At 44.5% G+C, this 18,107-nt stretch overlaps 1 protein-coding gene across 7 annotated transcripts in view; it reads left to right on the top strand.

The window, feature by feature from the left end:
• TAF1 (TATA-box binding protein associated factor 1) overlaps window positions 1-18,107 on the top strand; it is a 128,649-nt gene that overhangs the window by 25,282 nt on the left and 85,260 nt on the right. For all 7 annotated transcript variants that reach the window (XM_053579150.1, XM_053579149.1, XM_053579145.1 and 4 more), the window contains exons 15-21: window positions 6,337-6,537; window positions 6,924-7,065; window positions 8,011-8,141; window positions 8,853-8,933; window positions 15,971-16,120; window positions 16,311-16,430; window positions 16,844-17,019. In XM_053579150.1, coding sequence (XP_053435125.1) covers window positions 6,337-6,537; window positions 6,924-7,065; window positions 8,011-8,141; window positions 8,853-8,933; window positions 15,971-16,120; window positions 16,311-16,430; window positions 16,844-17,019 — 1,001 coding nt within the window. The remainder of the gene's footprint in view (window positions 1-6,336; window positions 6,538-6,923; window positions 7,066-8,010; window positions 8,142-8,852; window positions 8,934-15,970; window positions 16,121-16,310; window positions 16,431-16,843; window positions 17,020-18,107) is intronic.

Here is an 18,107-nt window from a genome sequence, read left to right on the forward strand (position 1 = left end):
TAAGTCCTGGCTTGGCGCCTATATATAGCTCAAGCGGCTAGGGTGCCAGCCACATACACTGGAGCTGGTGGGTTCAAATCCAGTCTGGGCCCACCAAAGAACAATGATAAGTACAATAAAAAAATAGCCAGGCATGCGGATGGTGCCTATGGCTGAGTGTGTAGGGCGCCAGCCCCATATACCAAGGGTGGCAGGTTCAAACCTGGCCCTGGCCAAACTGCAACAAAAAAATAGCTGGGCATTGTGGTGGGTGCCTGTAGTCCCAGCTACTCGGGTGACTGAGGCAAGAGAATCGCCTAGGCCCAGGAGTTGGAGGTTACTGTGAGCTGTGACGCCATGGCACTCTACCCAGGGCGACAGCTTGAGACTCTGTCTTAAAAACAAAAAAGGAAAAGAAAATTGGGTAAGTCCCACCTTGACTATGATGGAACACATTCTTCATGGTAAAATCGTCATAAGAATGGAGAAGTAAGAATGCTATGTACTCCATTATAATATGAAGGCAGTAGATGATATACTACAAGGCGGGGTAGGGGAATGAGGGAGCAGGAGGAGAATCAGGTTCATGGTATGTGGCACAGCTATTGGGGGCGGGACACAATCATAAGAGGGACTTTATCTAACATATGCAATCAGTGTAACCTAACTCTTTGTACCCTCAATGAATCCCAAACAATAAAAAAAGGAAAAAAATTGGTTAAGTCCAATAACATTTGTACGACATAGGGAAACCAATCTAGGATTAATAATTTAGTATAATTTAATTTGCTATAATTTATGAATGTTTAATTCCTGTGTAAAATTGGTGCATTTTGATCATTAATTTGGTTGTTGTGAGTACTGAGCTGCACCAAAACCATGCCATCTATAGTCCCCAACCACAGTGAAATCCTTTTTTTCCTCCTTTGTTCTAATGGGTATAGAGAGGCCCTCTAGTAACAGCTTTTATATATACAAGGAGAAGTATAGAAGTCCACAATTGATGTGGGGAACCTCTAGCACTCTCCTATCATTTTTTCTTTTTCTTTTTTTTTTTTTTGTAGAGACAGAGTCTCACTGTACCGCCCTCGGTAGAGTGCCGTGGCGTCACACGGCTCACAGCAACCTCTAACTCTTGGGCTTACCCGATTCTCTTGCCTCAGCCTCCCGAGCAGCTGGGACTACAAGCGCCCGCCACAACGCCCGGCTATTTTTTGGTTGCAGTTTGGCCGGGGCTGGGTTTGAACCTGCCACCCTCGGCATATGGGGCTGGCGCCCTACTCACTGAGCCACAGGCGCCGCCCTCCTATCATTTTTTCTTTATCCACCTCATTTCTCTTGGAAATCTTAGCCATTTTCTGTATTCTTCTACCCTACTTTATTCCACTGTTGCTATTGTTTACTTTTCTTCTTTTTGAGACAGTCTGTCTAGTCGCAGTCTGTAGAGTGCTATAGCATCACAGCTCACAGCAACCTCAGACTCTTGGGCTGAAGCGATTCTTGTTGCAGCCTCCAAAGTAGGTGGGACTGTAGGCACCCAGCTATTTTTAGAGACAAGGTCTCGCTCTGGCTCAGGCTGGTCTCGAACTTGTGAGCTCAGGCAATCCACTGGCCTTGGCCTCCCAGAATGCTAGGATTACAGGTGTCAGGTACCACCCTTGGCCTATTGCTTACTTTTTTAAAGCCCTGGCAAAACTTGTTTTGTTCTGTATCTTTTAAATCTATAGTCCTTTTATACTGTCCTTGGCATTCCTCTACTGTAACTTTCAGTTTTTTGTTTGTTTTGAGAGAGTCTCACTCTGTTGCCCTAGGTAGAGTGCCATGGTGTCTTAGTTCACAGCAACCTTAAACCCGTGGGCTGAAGGGATCCTTTTGCCTCAGCCTCCTGAGTAGCTCAGACTACAGGCACCTGCCGCAATACCTGGATTTTTGTTTCTTGACGTAAAGACAGGGTCTCACTCTTGCTCAGGCTGGTCTGGAACTCCCGAGCTCTCACAGTCTACCTGCCTCATCCTCCCAGAGTGCCAGCTACTGTAACTTTCTGTTGAGGTTTTCTACCAATCCATTCCCTTCTTTTGTGGCTACTTTTATAGTCTCTTAAAGATCCTTTCTTATCTTCTTTTTCTGTAAGTCTTGTTCTATCTACATTTCACATTTGGAACTTTTTTCCACACCTGTATAATGAAGCTCTTCCTTTCTGTCCACTGCTGTGGTTTTCTGGAGAGACTTTTTTTTTTTTTTTTTTTTTAAAGAGACAAGAGTCCCACTATGTCACCCTTGGTAGAGTGCCATGGCATCACAGTTCCTAGCAACCTCAAACTCTTGGGCATAAGTGATTCTGTTGCTTCAGCCTCCCAAGCAGCTGGGACTACAGGCGCTTGCCACAATGCCCGGCTATTTTTTGTTGCAGTTGTCGTTGTTTTAGCTGGCCCGGGCTGGGATAGAACCCGCCAACTTCAGTGTATGTGGCTGGGGGGGCGTAACCACTGTGCTACTGGAACTGAGTCAAGACTTTCCTTATACTCACAGGCTTCTTTGTTTGTTTGTTTGTTTCTTTGAGACAGAGTCTCAAGCTGTCACCCTGGGTAGAGTGCTGTGGCACCATAACTCAACAGCAACCTCCAACTTGGGTGCAAGCGATCTTCTTGTCTCAGGTTTTTCTGTTTTTTGGTAGAGATGGGGTCTCACTTTTGCTCAGGCTGGTCTGGAACTTGGGAGCTCAGAAAATCCACCTGCCTCTGCCTCCCACAGTTCTAGGATCATAGACGTGAGCCACCACTATGCCTAGCCCTCATAGGCTTCTTGTAACCATTGATCCCTATCTCGCTCCTGCTTAAACTAGTTCATAAATGTTTCCATTCTGCTATCATAGCTCTTCCCTACTGTCTTGGGCTTTCCTTTGTCTTTTTTTTTTTTGTGGTTTTTGGCCGGGGCTGGGTTTGAACCCGCCACCTCTGGCATATGGGACCCACACCCTACTCCTTGAGCCACAGGTGCCGTCCTCCTTTGTCTTATTTCTAAGTCTATTTTGTCTTCTCTAGCATAGTTTCTACCTCATTAGTTATTTTTTTGTTTTTGCTATTTGACTTTTCCCCTTTTTTTGAGCCAGAGTCTCACTTTTCCCCTCAGTAGAGTGCCTTGGCGTCATGCCTCACAGCAACCTCAAACTCTTGGGATCAAGCAATTCTCTTGCCTCAGCTTCCAAAATAGCTGGGACTACAGGTGCCTGCCTCAATGCCCGGTTATTTTTAGAGGCGAGGTTTTTTTTTTGTGGTTTTTTTTTTTTTTTTTTTTTTTTAAAGATAGAGCTTCATTCTATCGCCCCTGGTAGAGTGCCTTGGCGTCACAGCTCACAGCAACGTCCCAAGTCCTGGACTTAGGTGATTCTAACTCAGCCTCCCGAGTAGCTGGGACTATAGGCACCCGCCACAATGCCCGCCTATTTTTTTGTTGTAGTTTTGGCCAGGGCTGGGTTCGAACCCGCCACCCTTGGTATATGGGTCGGCGCCCTACCCACTGTGTCACAGGCGCCACCCATAGAGATGAGGTCTTACTCTGGCTCAGATCCACCCATCTGGGCTTCACACAGTGCTAGGATTACAGGCATCAGCCAGCACGCCTGGCTCCGTGCTATTTGACTTTTTAATTAACTCCTTAATTTATTCACCTGTTTTGATCTCATCTGTTGTGTGCGAGGGGCTATATTGTGGCATCCGGGGCAATAATGTAGTACTTGTTTTTACTTACTTATTTATTTATTTATTTTTTGTAGAGACAGAGTCTCATACCGCCCTCATGTAGAGTGCCATGATGTCACATGGCTCACAGCAACCTCTAACTCTTGGGCTTACGCGATTCTCTTGCCTCAGCCTTCTAAGCAGCTGGGACTATAAGCGCCCACCACAACACCTGGCTATTTTTTAGTTGTTGTTGCCCTTTGGCTGGGGCTGGGTTTGAATCTGCCACCCTCGGCATGTGGGGCCAGCACCCTACTCACTGAGCCACAGGTGCCGCCCTAGTTCTTGTTTTTTTTTTTGTAGAGACAGAGTCTCACTGTACCGCCCTCGGGTAGAGTGCCGTGGCATCACACGGCTCACAGCAACCTCTAACTCTTGGGCTTACGCGATTCTCTTGCCTCAGCCTCCCGAGCAGCTGGGACTACAGGCGCGCACCACAACGCCCAGCTATTTTTCTGTTGCAGTTTGGCTGGGGCTGGGTCCGAACCTACCACCCTCGGCATATGGGGCCGGCGCCCTACTCACTGAGCCACAGGTGCCGCCCCCTAGTACTTGTTTTTAAAGTGATTTTCACATATAGTCTTCATAGCAGTCCTATGAGGTATAGACATTTTAAGTATCTCCATTTATAGATGAGAAAAATGAAGCTCAGTGATAATAAATAACTTCTCTGATAAAATATAGGTAATGATAGAGCCACCATCACCTGAATCCAATTTTTTTTTTTTTTTTGAGATAGAGTCCCACTCTGTGTCCTAGGTAGAGTGCTGTGGTACTCACAGCAGCCCTAAACTTTTGGGCTTCAGAGATTCTCTTACCTCAGTTTCCCAAGTAGCTGGGACTACACGCACTCGTCACAAGAACACTTGGCTAATTTTTCGTACTTTCTTTCTTTTTTTTTTTAGAGACAGAGTCTCACTTTGTTGCCCTTGGTAGAGTGCCATGGCGTTACAGCTTACAGTAACCTCCAGCTCTTGGGCTTAGGTGATTCTCTTGACTCAGCCTCCCAAGTAGCTGGGACTACAGGGTACCACCACAACGTCTGGCTGTTTTTTTGTTGCAGTGGCCAGGGCCGGGTTCGAACCCGCAGCCCTCAGTATAGGGGCCCGTGCCCTACTAACTGAGCCACAGGTACCACCCTTTTTTTTGTTTGTGTTTTTTTTTTTTTTTTTTGTAGAGACAGAGTCTCACTGTACCGCCCTTGGTAGAGTGCCATGGCTCACAGCAAACTCTAACTCTTGGGCTTACGCGATTCTCTTGCCTCAGCCTCCCGAGCAGCTGGGACTACAGGCGCCCGCCACAACGCCTGGCTATTTTTTTGTTGTTGTTGTTGCAGTTTGGCCGGGGCTGGGTTTGAACCCGCCACCCTCGGCATATGGGGCCGTCGCCCTACTCACTGAGCCACAGGTGCCGCCCCTGTTTGTTTGTTTTTGAGACAGAGTCTCACTATGTTGCCCTCGGTAGAGTGCTGTGGCATCACAGCTCACAGTAACCTGAAACTCTAGGGCTTGGTTTGGCCCGTGTATCTCAAGTGGCTAGGGCGCTAGCCACATACACCAGAACCTGAGTATTCAAGTCCACCCCAGCCATCCATACAACAATGACAACTATAACCAAAAAACAATAGCCGGGCATTGTGGCTGGTGCCTATAGTCCCAGCTAGTTGGGAGGCTGAGGCAAGAGGATCACTTAAGCCGAAGAGGTTGAGGTTGCTGTGATGCCACAGCACTCTACCCAGGGCAACAGCTTGAGACTCTGTCTCAAAGAAAAAAAAACTCTCAGGCTTAAGCGATTTTCTTTTTTTTCTTTTCTTTTTTTTTTTTTTTGTGGTTTTTGGCCGAGGCTGGGTTTGAACCCACCACCTCCAGCATATGGGACTGGCGCCCTATCCCTTTGAGCCACTGGTGCCGCCCGGCTTAAGCGATTTTCTTGCCTCAGCCTCCCAGTAGCTGGGACTGCAGGTGCCCACCACAATGCCTGGCTGTTTTTTGTTGTAGTTGTCATTTTTGTTTAGCTGGTCCAGGCTGGGTTTGAACCTGCCCGCCTCAGTGTATATGACTGGCACTGTAACCACTGTGCTACGGGTGCCAAGCCTCTTATTTTTTTTGAAATAGAGTCTCACTTTGTCACCTTTGGTAGAGTGCTGTGGCGTCGTAGCTCATAGCAACCTCAAACTCCTGGGCTTAAGCCATTCTCTCACTTCAGCCTCCCAAGTAGCTGGGACTATAGGCATCCAGCACAACGCCCGGCTATTTTATGAGATCTTGCTCTGGCTCAGGCTGGTCTCGAACCTGTGAACTCAGGCAGTGCGCCTGCCTTGGCCTCCCAAGTGTTGTGATTACAGGCATGAGCCACCACTCTCGGCCTGAATTTTTCTACTTTTAGTAGACACTGTGTCTTCGTGTTACTCAGGCTGATCTAGAACTCCTGAGCTCAAGTAATCTGCCTTCTGCTTTCCACAGTGCTAGGATTATCGGTGAACTCCATGCCCTACCCAATTTCTTTATTTTCTTTATTACTGAGTCTAAAAGACAGTGGATAACAATTATTTAATCTCTTTTTGATATTCATATTGTAGGGCTTTTCTGTGTATAATTTTTATGTTTTTTATTTCTGTTAGGCATTTGAGAACAATCTTTTTCGTGCTCCGATTTATCTTCATAAGATGCCAGAAAGTGACTTCCTTATCATTCGGACAAGACAGGGTTACTATATTCGAGAATTAGTGGATATTTTTGTGGTTGGCCAGCAGTGCCCCTTGTTTGAAGTTCCTGGGCCCAACTCCAAAAGGGCCAATACACATATTCGAGACTTTCTACAGGTAAGACTGGAAAGATTGGGAGAGGGTCAAGTTGTATATAGTAGAACCTGTATAAGTTAACCACAAAAGGGACTCTTAACAAACTGGTCAGTATATGGAGGTGGTCAACATAATGAACTAGACCTTCTATACTGATACATACATGTGATGCGTATCCTGTCCATGAAAATTAATGCATATTCTGTCCATGATAATTAAGTCAACTTAAAAGTGGTCAAATGTAGGACGGTGGTCCACCATGGAGGTTCTACTGTATAAAAAGGGTATGTGGGTTAGAGAGCACATCTGGCAAGATGAAAACCTCGGCGTTTAGTCAGGGAAGAGGCCCTATGCAGGACCTTTATCCCTTTCCTTGCCAAATAAAATCCATTTGGTTTGTTGCACAGGTTTTTATTTACCGCCTCTTCTGGAAGAGTAAAGATCGGCCACGGCGGATCCGAATGGAAGATATAAAAAAAGCCTTTCCTTCCCATTCAGAAAGCAGCATCCGGAAGAGGCTAAAGCTCTGCGCTGACTTTAAACGCACAGGTTATCTGTTGTGGCTAGTTATTTGTCCTATCTATCACTTTTCCACTAAAATAATTACACAGCAAATGTGGTACCTTGCGCCTATAATTCCAACACTTTCGGAGGCCAAGGCAGAAGGATTGCTTGAGATCAGGTGTTCACGGCCCACCTGAGCAACATAACTAGATCCTGTCTCTACTAAAATTTGAATAATCTACATGCCTGTAGTCCCAGCTACTTCCGGAGGCAGAGGCAGGAAGATTGCTTGAGTCCATGATTTTGTAGTTGTAGTGAGCTATGATTGCACCACTGCATCCTAGCCTGAGTAACCTTTGAGACCTTATAGCCTTGTATTTAAAAAAAACAATTATGGCTCGGCGCCTGTGGCCCAAGCAGCTAAGGCGCTAGCTGCATACACCTGAGCTGGCAGGTTCGAATCCAGCCTTGGCCTGCCAAACAGTAGTGACAGCTGCAACCAAAAAATAGCCAGGCATTGTGACAGGCGCCTCTAGTCCCAGTTACTTGGGAGGCAGAGGCAGGAGACTCACTTGAGCCCAGAAGTTGGAGGTTGCTATGAGCTGTGATGCCATGGCACTCTACCCAGGGCGACAGCTTGATGCTCTGTCTCCAAAAAAAAAAAAAATATGGCTTTCAATTAAAGGATAATCATATAGCAAATAAAATAGAAACTGATAGTATAAAAGTAGGAGGTAGCAAATCTTACAATTACGGAAGAGACTGATTACCCTTTGATTTTGGCTGCCAGGAAATTCTATGTGTTTGTTGGATGTCTTATACGATATGTAGGAAACTTAGCAGCAGGGGTTTTCTTGGCCAGACAGTCATGCTAACTGTGGTTAGGCTTGTTACCTTCTAGGCATTGCCTGGTTCAATGTTGGTTTGCTATCTTTGTTAATGAATGTCAGGGCCTTTGGAATTCAGAAAGTCTTATTCTCTCTTTTCCAGGGATGGACTCAAACTGGTGGGTGCTGAAGTCTGATTTTCGTTTACCAACTGAAGAGGAGATCAGAGCTATGGTGTCACCAGAGCAATGCTGTGCTTATTATAGCATGATAGCTGCAGAGCAGCGGCTGAAGGTGAACACTTTCCTCATAGGCACTGCTTATGGTTGTGTTGCTTTTTCAGAGAGAGAAAAGAGACGACTTACTTTCTCAGTGGCTTAGGGATGATGGTTACTAGTTACCAGTTACTAAAAAAGTCAAACTATATTGAGTACTTCCTGTATACATCAGTTCTGGGGGAAACTGCAATGTAGCTAAATACTAATGGGAAGGCTTAATGAGGAACTTAGGATATATTACTTTGCTTTGAAAATGGTTATTCATCTAGGTTGGTGACATTAATTTCTCTTCTTTGCAAGACCAACATGTAAGCAGAGAAAGTACTTGTTAGCCTCTTAGGTGGGCAGAGATGATAATGGTATTGAATGTGAGGTTTAGAGGATGACAAAATCCTTATGAGGCCAAAATAGAAAAGATCCAGCTGGGGTGGAACAGTATGGCTCTGTCCCACTGAATTAATGCATCTCAGTTTCTGAGCACCTCTGTTTAGCTTCCTTATAAGCTCTAACTATCTTTATATTAGCTAATAAATTAGTTCTTGGAATGTGGTAATATGTCTTCTAATAGCTTAAAGAGGATGTATAGTGGTGACAGATACAGGGAAGATTTTACAGAATTCATTATCTATGCAAAGCTAGCTTTGATGCTCTCTACTTCATATTCAATAAAACTGGTACTTTGTGTTTTTTAATTGACTGATTTACGCATGGATTTGTCCTCTTCCAGGATGCTGGCTATGGTGAGAAGTCCTTTTTTGCTCCAGAAGAAGAAAATGAGGAAGATTTTCAGATGAAGATTGATGATGAGGTAAGGCTTTACAGTGAATTTCTTTTTTTTTTTTTTTTTTGAGACAAAGTCTCACTGTGTCACCCTCAGTAGAGTGCCATGGTGTCACAACTTACAGCAACCTCAAGCTCTTAGGCTTAAGCGATTCTCTTGCCTCAGCCTCCCGAGTAGCTGGGACTACGGGCGCCCACCACAACGCCTGGCTTTTTTTTTTGTTGCAATTGTCGTTGTTTAGCTGGCCTGGACTGGGTTTGAACCTGCTAGCCTTGGTGTATGTGGCCAGTGCCATAACCACTGTGCTACAGGTGCCAAGCCAAGTAAATTTTATTAGTTATCCTTTTGTTTTTGTTTGTTTTGAGACAGTCTCACTCTGTCACCCTGGATATAGTGCTGTAGCATCATAGCTTACAGCAACCTCAAACTCTTGGGTGCAAGCGGTCCTCTTTCCTCAGCCTTCTAAGTAGCTGGGACTATAAGTGCTCACCACAATGCCTGGCTTTTTTTTTTTTTTTTAAGTGGAGATAGTATCTTGCTCTTACTCAGGCTGGTCTTGAACTGCTGAGCTCAAGTGATCTACCCCCTTCAGCCTCCCAGAGTGCTGGGATTATAGGGATTACAGGTGTGAGACCCCACGCCTGCTCTAATTATCCTTTTTTTAAATAAACAGCATTATGAGATAAAATTGACATATAATAAACTGCACATAAAGGATAGTATTTGATGTTCTGGAATATTTTTATAGCTATGAAATCCTCATGATAAAATAATGAGCATACCTGTTACCCACTACCCCACCCCCCAAATTTCTTTGTGCTCTATTGAAATCCCTTTTTGGTTCCTCTTCCCTATCCTGCCCTTTCTCTGTCTCCTGGCAACCACTGATCTGCTTTCTATCACTGTAGATTATTTTGTATTTTCTAGAATTTTAGATCATGAAATCATATAGTATACTTTTTAAAAAAACTATAGTAAAATATCCATAATAGAAAATTCAATATCTTTTAAGTGTACAGTCCAGTAGTAAGTACATTCACATTGTTCAGAATTCTTTATCTGGTTAAACTGAAATCTCATACCCATTAAACAACAACCTTCCTCATTTTTTCCTCCTCCCAGTCCTTGGTAACCATCATTCTTCGTTTCTATGAATTTGATTACATTAGATACTTCATTGTAAGTGGAACCATACTGGGGTGTCTAACCTGTGGCCTGTGGGCTGCATGCAGATCATATGAGGAGTTTTTTTCTTATCTGTGGTGGTAGATATCACAAAAATTATGCATGGACTTTGTTTTTGCTGATCACCTTTGGTTAGTGTTTGTGTATTTAATGTGTGGCCAATATAACTCTTCTTCCAGTGTGGGACAGAGAAGAAAAAAGGTTAGACACTCCTGATTATGACTGGTTTATTGTCTTTGATAAATAGCATAATATCCTCATGGTTCATCCATGTTTTAACATGTATCAGAATTTCATTCTTCTTTTTTTTTTTTTAAGAGACAGAGTCTGACTTTATCGCCCTTGGTAGTGCCATGGTGTCACAGCTTACAGCAACCTCCAAGTCCACGGCTTAGGCGATTCTCCTGCCTCAGCCTCCTGAGTAGCTAGGACTATAGTCGCCCGCCACAACACCTGGCTATTTTCTGTTACAGTTGGGCCAGGGTCGGATTCAAACCTGCTACCCTCGGTATATGTGGCCGGTGCCCTACCCACTGAGCCACAGGCGCCGTCCAGTTTTTCTATTTTTGGTCAAGATGGGGGTCTCACTCTTTGCTGAAATTAGCCTTGGTCAGAACTCCTAAGCTCAAGTAGTTCTGAGACCTCCCAGAGTGGTAACATTAATTACAGGCGTGAGCCACCATGCCCAGCCTTTGTTGTGGTTTTATTTTATTTTTTTAAATTTTTAATTTTTTTTTGAGACAGTCTCATTATGTCGCACTCGGTAGAGTGTTGTGGTGTTACAGCTCACAGTAACCTCAAAGTCTTAATCGCTTAAGCGATTCCCTTGCCTAAGCCTCCCAAGTAGTTGGGACTACTGGTGCCCGCCACAAAGCCTGCCTGTTTTTTTTGTAGTAGTTGTCATTGTTGTTTGGTAGGCTCTGGCTGGGTTCGAACCCACCAGCTCTGGTGTATGTGGCTGGCACCCTAGCTGCTGGAGCTACAGACGCCGAGCCTTCATTGTGGTTTTAATTTGCCTTTTCTTTTTTTTTTTTGGTAGAGACAGAGTCTCACTTTATGGCCCTTGGTAGAGTGCCGTGGCCTCACACAGCTCACAGCAACCTCCAACTCCTGGGCTTAAGCGATTCTCTTGCCTCAGCCTCCCCAGTAGCTGCGACTACAGGCGCCCGCCACAACACCCGGCTATTTTTTGGTTGCAGTTTGGCTGGGGCCGGGTTTGAACCCACCACCCTCGGTATATGGGGCCGGCGCCTTACCGAGTGAGCCACAGGCGCCGCCCTAATTTGCCTTTTCTTAATGGCTAAGAATGTTAAGCATCTTTTCATATGCTTATTTATCATCCATATATTTTCTTTGGTAAGGTGTTTGTTAATTCTTCTGTCCAGTTTTAGTTTTAATTAGTTGCTATAGTCTTACTGAGTGTTGAGTTTTTTTTATGTTTTCTAGGCATGAGTCTTTTATCAGGTATCTGATCTGCAAAGATTTTTTCCTAGTCTGTGGCCTGTCTTTTTTTTTTGAGACAAGGCCTCAAGCTGTCTCCCTGGGTAGAGTGCTGTGACATCACAGCTCACAGCAACCTTAAACTCTTGGGCTTAAGCGATTCTCTTGCCTCAGCCTCCCAAGTAGCTGGGACTATAGGCGCCCACCACAACACCTGGCTGTTATTTGGTTGTAGTTGTCATTGTTTGGCGGGCCCGGGCTGGATTTGAACCCACCAGCTCTGGTGTATGTGGCTGGCACCTTAGCCACATGAGCTACAGGCATCCCTATGATGTGTCTTTTAATTGTCTTAACAATGTCTCATGAAGTCCAACTTCTCAATATTCTCTTGTCACTTATGATTTAGGTGTTGTAGCTAAGAAATTTTTGTCTAATACCGTGTTTCAGAGATTTTCTTATGTTTTCTACTAAAACTTTCATTGTTTTTGATCTTATATTTAGGTCTATTTGGAGTGAATTTTGTATAGGGTACAGTATGGATTAAAGTTTATTATTTGCATATGAATATCCAATTATTCAGCACCATTTGTTAAAGAATTAAATGATCTCTTGAAACAAAATTTAGCCAGGCACGGTGACTCACACATGTAATCCCAGCACTTTGGGAGGCCAAGGCAGGAGGATTGCTTGAGGCCAGGAATTTGAGATCTAAGCAAAGTGAGACTCCCTCTCTACAAAAAATGAGAAAAATTAGGCCAAATGGCTCAGTGCCTGTGGCTCAAGTGGCTAGGGCGCCAGCCACATACACCTCACTTGAGTTGGCGGGTTCGAATCCAGCCCGGGTCCACCAAACAACAATGATAGCTGCAACCAAAAAATAGCTGGGCGTTGTGGCAGGCATCTGTAATCCCAGCTACTTGGTAGGCGGAGGCGGGAAAATCGCTTCAGCCCAGGAGTTGGAGGTTGCTGTGAGCTGTGCTACTACGGCACTCTACCCAGGGTAACAGCTTGAGGCTCTGTCTCAAAAAAAAAAAAAAAAAAATTAGGCCAGATGTGGTGGCTCATGCCTTAATCCCAGCACTCTGGGAAGCCGAGGCAGGAGGATTACTTATCACTTGCTCAGGAGTTTGAGACCAGTCTGAGCTAGAGCAAGATCCTGTCTCTAAAAATAGCCAGGTGTCATGTGGGCACTTGTAGTCCCAGCTACTCAGAAGGCTGAAGCAAGAGGATCGTTTGATCCCAAGAGTTGGAGGTTGCTGTGAGCTATGATGCTGCGGCACTCTACCAAGGGCGACAAAATGAGACTCTGTCTCAGAAACAAAAAAAAAATAAATAAATAAATGAAAGAAAGAAAAATTAGCTAGGCTTGGTGATTTACACTTGTAGTTCCAGCTTCTCAGGGGAGCAAGGCAGGCGTATTGTATGAGCCTAGAGTTTGCAGTTACAGTGAGCTTTGTTGATCATGTCACTGCACTCTTAACTTGGGTGACAGTGTGAGTCCCTGTTTATTATTAAAAAAACAAAAAGAATTATTAAGAATAGGCCAGAAACAGTGTTGCATACCTGTAATCCTAGCATTCTGGGAGTCCAAGGCAGGAGGATCACTTGAGCTCAGGAGTTTGAGACCAGACTGAACAAGAGCCAGACCCAGTCTCTACTAAAAAATAACAAGGTCGGCGCCTATGGCTCAGTGAGTAGGGCGCCGGCCCCATATGCCGGGGTGGCGGGTTCAAACCCAGCCCCGGCCAAACTGAAACAAAAAAATAGCCGGGCGTTGTGGCGGGCGCCTGTAGTCCCAGCTGCTCGGGAGGCTGAGGCAGGAGAATCGCGTAAGCCCAGGAGTTAGAGGTTGCTGTGAGCCGTGTGACGCCACGGCACTCTACCTGAGGGCGGTACAGTGAGACTCTGTCTCTACAAAAAAAAAAAAAATAACAACAAAAAAAGATGAGGCTCGGCACCTGTGGCTCAAGCGGCTAAGGCGCCAGCCACATACACATGAGTTGGCGGGTTCAAATCCAGCCCTGGCCCAACAAACAATGATGGCTGCAACCAAAAAATAGCTGGGCGTTGTGGTGGACACCTGTAATTCCAGCTACTTGGGAAGCGGAGGCAGGAGAATCGCTTGAGCCCAGGAGTTGGATGTTGCCGTGAGCTGTGATGTCACTGCACTCTACCCAGAGTGACAGCTTGAGGCTCTGTCTCAAAAAACAAAAGTGAGCTATGCATGGTGGCAGCACCTATAGTTCCATCTACTTGGGAGGCTAAGGCAGGAATATCATTTGTATCATTTGAACCTAGGAGTTTGAGTTTGCTGTGATACAGGCTAATGCTGTAGGACTCTAGCCTAGGCAACAGAATGAGATTCTATCTCACAAAACAAATCAAAAAAAAAAAAAAGGGAAAACTCAAAAATTCTGTCACATCATTTTTCTGTCCCCAAAACTTTCTCTGGATCCTCATTTCTTCTTTTTGAGACAGAGTCTCACCTGGTCCCCCTTGGTAGAGTGCCAAGGTGTCATAGCTCATAGCAAATTCAAAATCTTGGGCTCAAGTGATTCTCTTGCCTCAGCCTCCCAAGTAGGTGGGACTACAGGTGCCCACCACAATGCCCAGCTATTTTTAGAGACGGGGTCTTGCTCTTGCTCAGGCTGGTCCCGAACCCGTAAGCTATGGTAATCCACTTGCCTCGGCTCTCAGAGTGCTAGGATTACAGGCATGAGCCTGTATTAAACAAACAAACAAAAATACAATATACCGAATTCAATGTGGTTTGGTCTTTGCATATAACTCTAACTTCCTTTCATCTCTTCTCATTGCCCATCTTATACTATAAAGTCCAAACATACAGAAGTTCATTCAGTTCCCTAAATGTCTGTTTTGCCTTCCAGTGTTTTGCAACTGTTACTTCCCCTGGATATGTTTTTTTTTCCTCTCCTCTTCCATCTGGGCTTCATCTGCAAGTTATATTCTCTTGGAAACTTTCTGTAATTCTTATCCTGGGATTAGATTGGGATGGCATGATAAATATTCCCCTTCCTTATGTATATATAGCACCAATTTTTCTTTGTTTGGCGTTTTGGTTTTTTTGCTTGTATTGTTTTTTTTTTTTTTGAGACAGGGTCTTGAGTTCTCACTTTGTTATCCATGCTGAATGGAGTGCAGGTGCCAGATGATAGCTCATTGCGGCTTTCAACTTCTGAGTTCAAGCAATCCTATCACTTCAGCCTCCTGAGTATCTGGCTAGTTTTTTAAGTTTCTTTTTGCAGAGATGGAGTCTGTATGATTCTGATCACATAAAATTGTACTTGGTTGACTATCTTTTTTTCTCACTAGCATAAAGTTCATGAGAAAGTAGTGCCAGGCATGTAGTATATATTGAATAAATATTTGTTAAGTGCATAAATGATTATAAAGAGCAGAAAATGAGGTCAGACAGAATGAGCAAAGCACTGTTGTACTACTATGTTTTTCATAGTTGGAATGAAAAAAATGCATGGATATCTAAGTAATTCAGAATTTAATGATCCTGTTGAATGTCATTCTAGATTGAATCTTGAAGAAAGAATTGTCCATTCTGGCTAGTTTGTGAGAGCAAGCACATTTTCCCCTTGTCTTAATTCTCTTAATTGTTTTGTGGGGTTGATAAACACTTTTCAGAGTCCCAGGGGAGTATATGCCTTTTGGCCAAACCAGTGGCAGAGGTAGAAAAATGGACTTTGATTTAGTGCAGTGGGTTGGGGCCAGTGCTTTGAAATCACGTATATAGTCTATTTTGAGAATGTATACGTCATTCTTTTTTTTTTTTTTTCCTTTGAGACAGAGTTTCACTTTGTTGCCCTCGGTAGAGTGCTGTGGTATCATAGCTCACAGAAACCACCAGCTCTTGGGCTTAGGTGATTCTCTTGCCTCCAGCCTCCCAAGTAGCTGGGACTACAGGCACCCACCAGAACACCCGGCTATTTTTTGTTGCAGTTTGGCCGAGGCCGGGTTCGAACCCACCACCCTCAGTATATGGAGCTAGTGCCCTACTCACTGAGCCACAGGTGCCGCCTATATATGTCATTCTAAAGATGCTATTTGAACAATTGTACTATCAAATTCAGTCATCAGTGTAATTTTGAGTATTGCAATGGTAGGGAAAAATACTTTTCCGAGAATGCTCAGTGAAGCCCCAGGGATATGAGGCAGAAGGATGCTACTGTTCCTCATATGTCTCTACTCTGGCTGAGCTCTTGGCCTCTGTATAATGCCATGATTTAAGTATCATACATATGAAAGAAGAGAACTGAGTACTAGGCGGTCATGTTTAATTGTTGATCTTTGTGAACAGTTTAAGAAAGTATGAAATTGTTCGTTATAATTATTCTATCCTTCTAATTAATGGTTAGACATAGAGCAAATATTTCCTACAGCCCTGAGAATCTTTTTCTGTCCCTTAGGTTCGCACTGCTCCTTGGAACACCACAAGGGCCTTCATTGCTGCCATGAAGGGCAAGTGTCTCCTGGAGGTGACTGGGGTGGCAGATCCCACAGGGTGTGGCGAAGGATTCTCCTATGTGAAGATTCCAAATAAGCCAACACAGCAGAAGGTAAGATCTGAATTTCTAGAAGAAGAAAATCTTCTTCTACAGGAAGAAGAGGAGGAAGAAGTAGAGGTTGAGTGGAGGTGGATGGAATAAGTACAAGACCAGGAAAGTGGTTAAATTGGAAGAATGACTTAGATGGCTACTATAAAGAGTTCAGTTTTTTAGGATTCTCACTTGTTTTTGTTTGAGATAGGATGATAAGGAACCTCAGCCAGTGAAGAAGACAGTGACAGGAACAGATGCAGACCTCCGTCGCCTTTCCCTAAAAAATGCGAAGCAACTTTTACGTAAATTTGGTGTGCCTGAGGAAGAGGTGAGTGTGGAAGATGAAAACTTAAGAGGATCCTAAGAGCTTTGTACAGATGAGGAAAAGCTAGGTGGCAGTTGTAAAGAATAATCTGGAGAACTTTGTGGTGTAGGTTGTGGTGTGCTGGGTCTCAGATACTTGATTTATAGGAGTTAGTTAGCTTTCCGAAAGCTTTCTTTTTTTTTTTTTTGTGGTTTTTGGCTGGGGCTGGGTTTGAACCCGCCACCTCCGGCATATGGGACCGGCGCCCTACTCCTTGAGCCACAGGCACTGCCCCCGAAAGCTTTCTTTTTAATCTGTCTTGAAATGATTTTACTTTTGTGGTCTAGCTCTAATTGTGTGGGTTGGTTTCTCCTTTGAAGTCCCTGTATGATTTGTGTATTTATATATTTGTGTGTATGTGTCGGTTTGTCTCATAGATTAAGAAGTTGTCCCGCTGGGAAGTGATTGATGTAGTGCGCACAATGTCAACAGAACAGGCCCGCTCTGGAGAGGGGCCCATGAGTAAATTTGCCCGTGGATCAAGGTTTTCTGTGGCTGAACATCAGGAGCGTTACAAAGAGGAATGTCAGCGCATCTTTGATCTACAGAACAAGTGTGTTGTTTTAGTGCTATAAAAATCCAAGCTGGAAAAGGGAAAGGTCCCAGACAGCATTTTATAAAAATGAAGAGAAGGTCACCTAAAAATAAGACTAGTGGTCAGATATTTGAGATGTCAGAACAGTGTCTGTTTGCAATAATACTACTTGAGTACCTGTTCTCTTCAAAGCAATTTGGCAAAAGTTTTTATTTATTTATTTTTTGAGACAGAGTCTCACTGTGTTGCCCTCCATGGAGTTCTGTTGCATCACAGCTCACAGCAACCTCCAACTCTTGGGCTTAAGTGATTCTCTTGCTTCAGCCTCCCAAGTAGCTGGACTATAGGTGCACACCACAACACCTGAGTATTTTTTCGTTACAGTTGTTTAGCTGGCCCAGGCCGGGTTCGAGCCCACCAGCCTCTGTGTATGTGGCTGGCGCCGTAACCACTGTGCTATGGACAATGAGCCCCGGCTAGTTTTTTGTTGCGGTTGTCATTGTTGTTTAGCTGGCCAGGGCTGGGTTTGAACCTGCCAGCCTGGGTATATATGGCTGACGCCCTCCTTTTTTTTTTTTTTTTTAAGATAGAGTGTCACTTATTGCTCTCAGGAGAGTACCCTGGCGTCACAGTTTATAGCACCTTAAACTCTTGGGCTCAAGTAATTCTCTTGTCTCGAGTAGCCTGGACTACAGATGCCCACCACAATGCCTGGCTATTTTTAGAGATGAGGTCTTGCTCTGGTTCAAGCTGGTCTGGAACCTGTGGACTCAGGCAATCCACCCACTTTGACCTCCCAGAGTGCTAGGATTACAGGCATGAGCCACTGTGCCCTGCCTTTGGCAAAAGTTTTAAATTGAAAGAGATGCTAGGCTTGAGCTCTAGGCTCAATGCTAACTCCTTTTTTTTTTTTTTCGAGACAGAGTTTCACTATGTGACCCCGGGTAGAGTGCTATGGCATCATAGCTCAAAGCAAGCTGAAACTCCTGGGCTCAAGCGATGCACTTGCCTCCTCAGCCTCCTGAGTAGCTGAGACTACAGGCGCCCGCCACAATACCTAGCTATTTTTTATAGATAGGGTTTTGCTCTTGCTCAGGCTGGTCTTG

The sequence above is a fragment of the Nycticebus coucang genome, chromosome X (genome assembly GCF_027406575.1).
Source record: "Nycticebus coucang isolate mNycCou1 chromosome X, mNycCou1.pri, whole genome shotgun sequence".
Classification (NCBI taxonomy): Eukaryota; Metazoa; Chordata; class Mammalia; order Primates; family Lorisidae; genus Nycticebus; species Nycticebus coucang.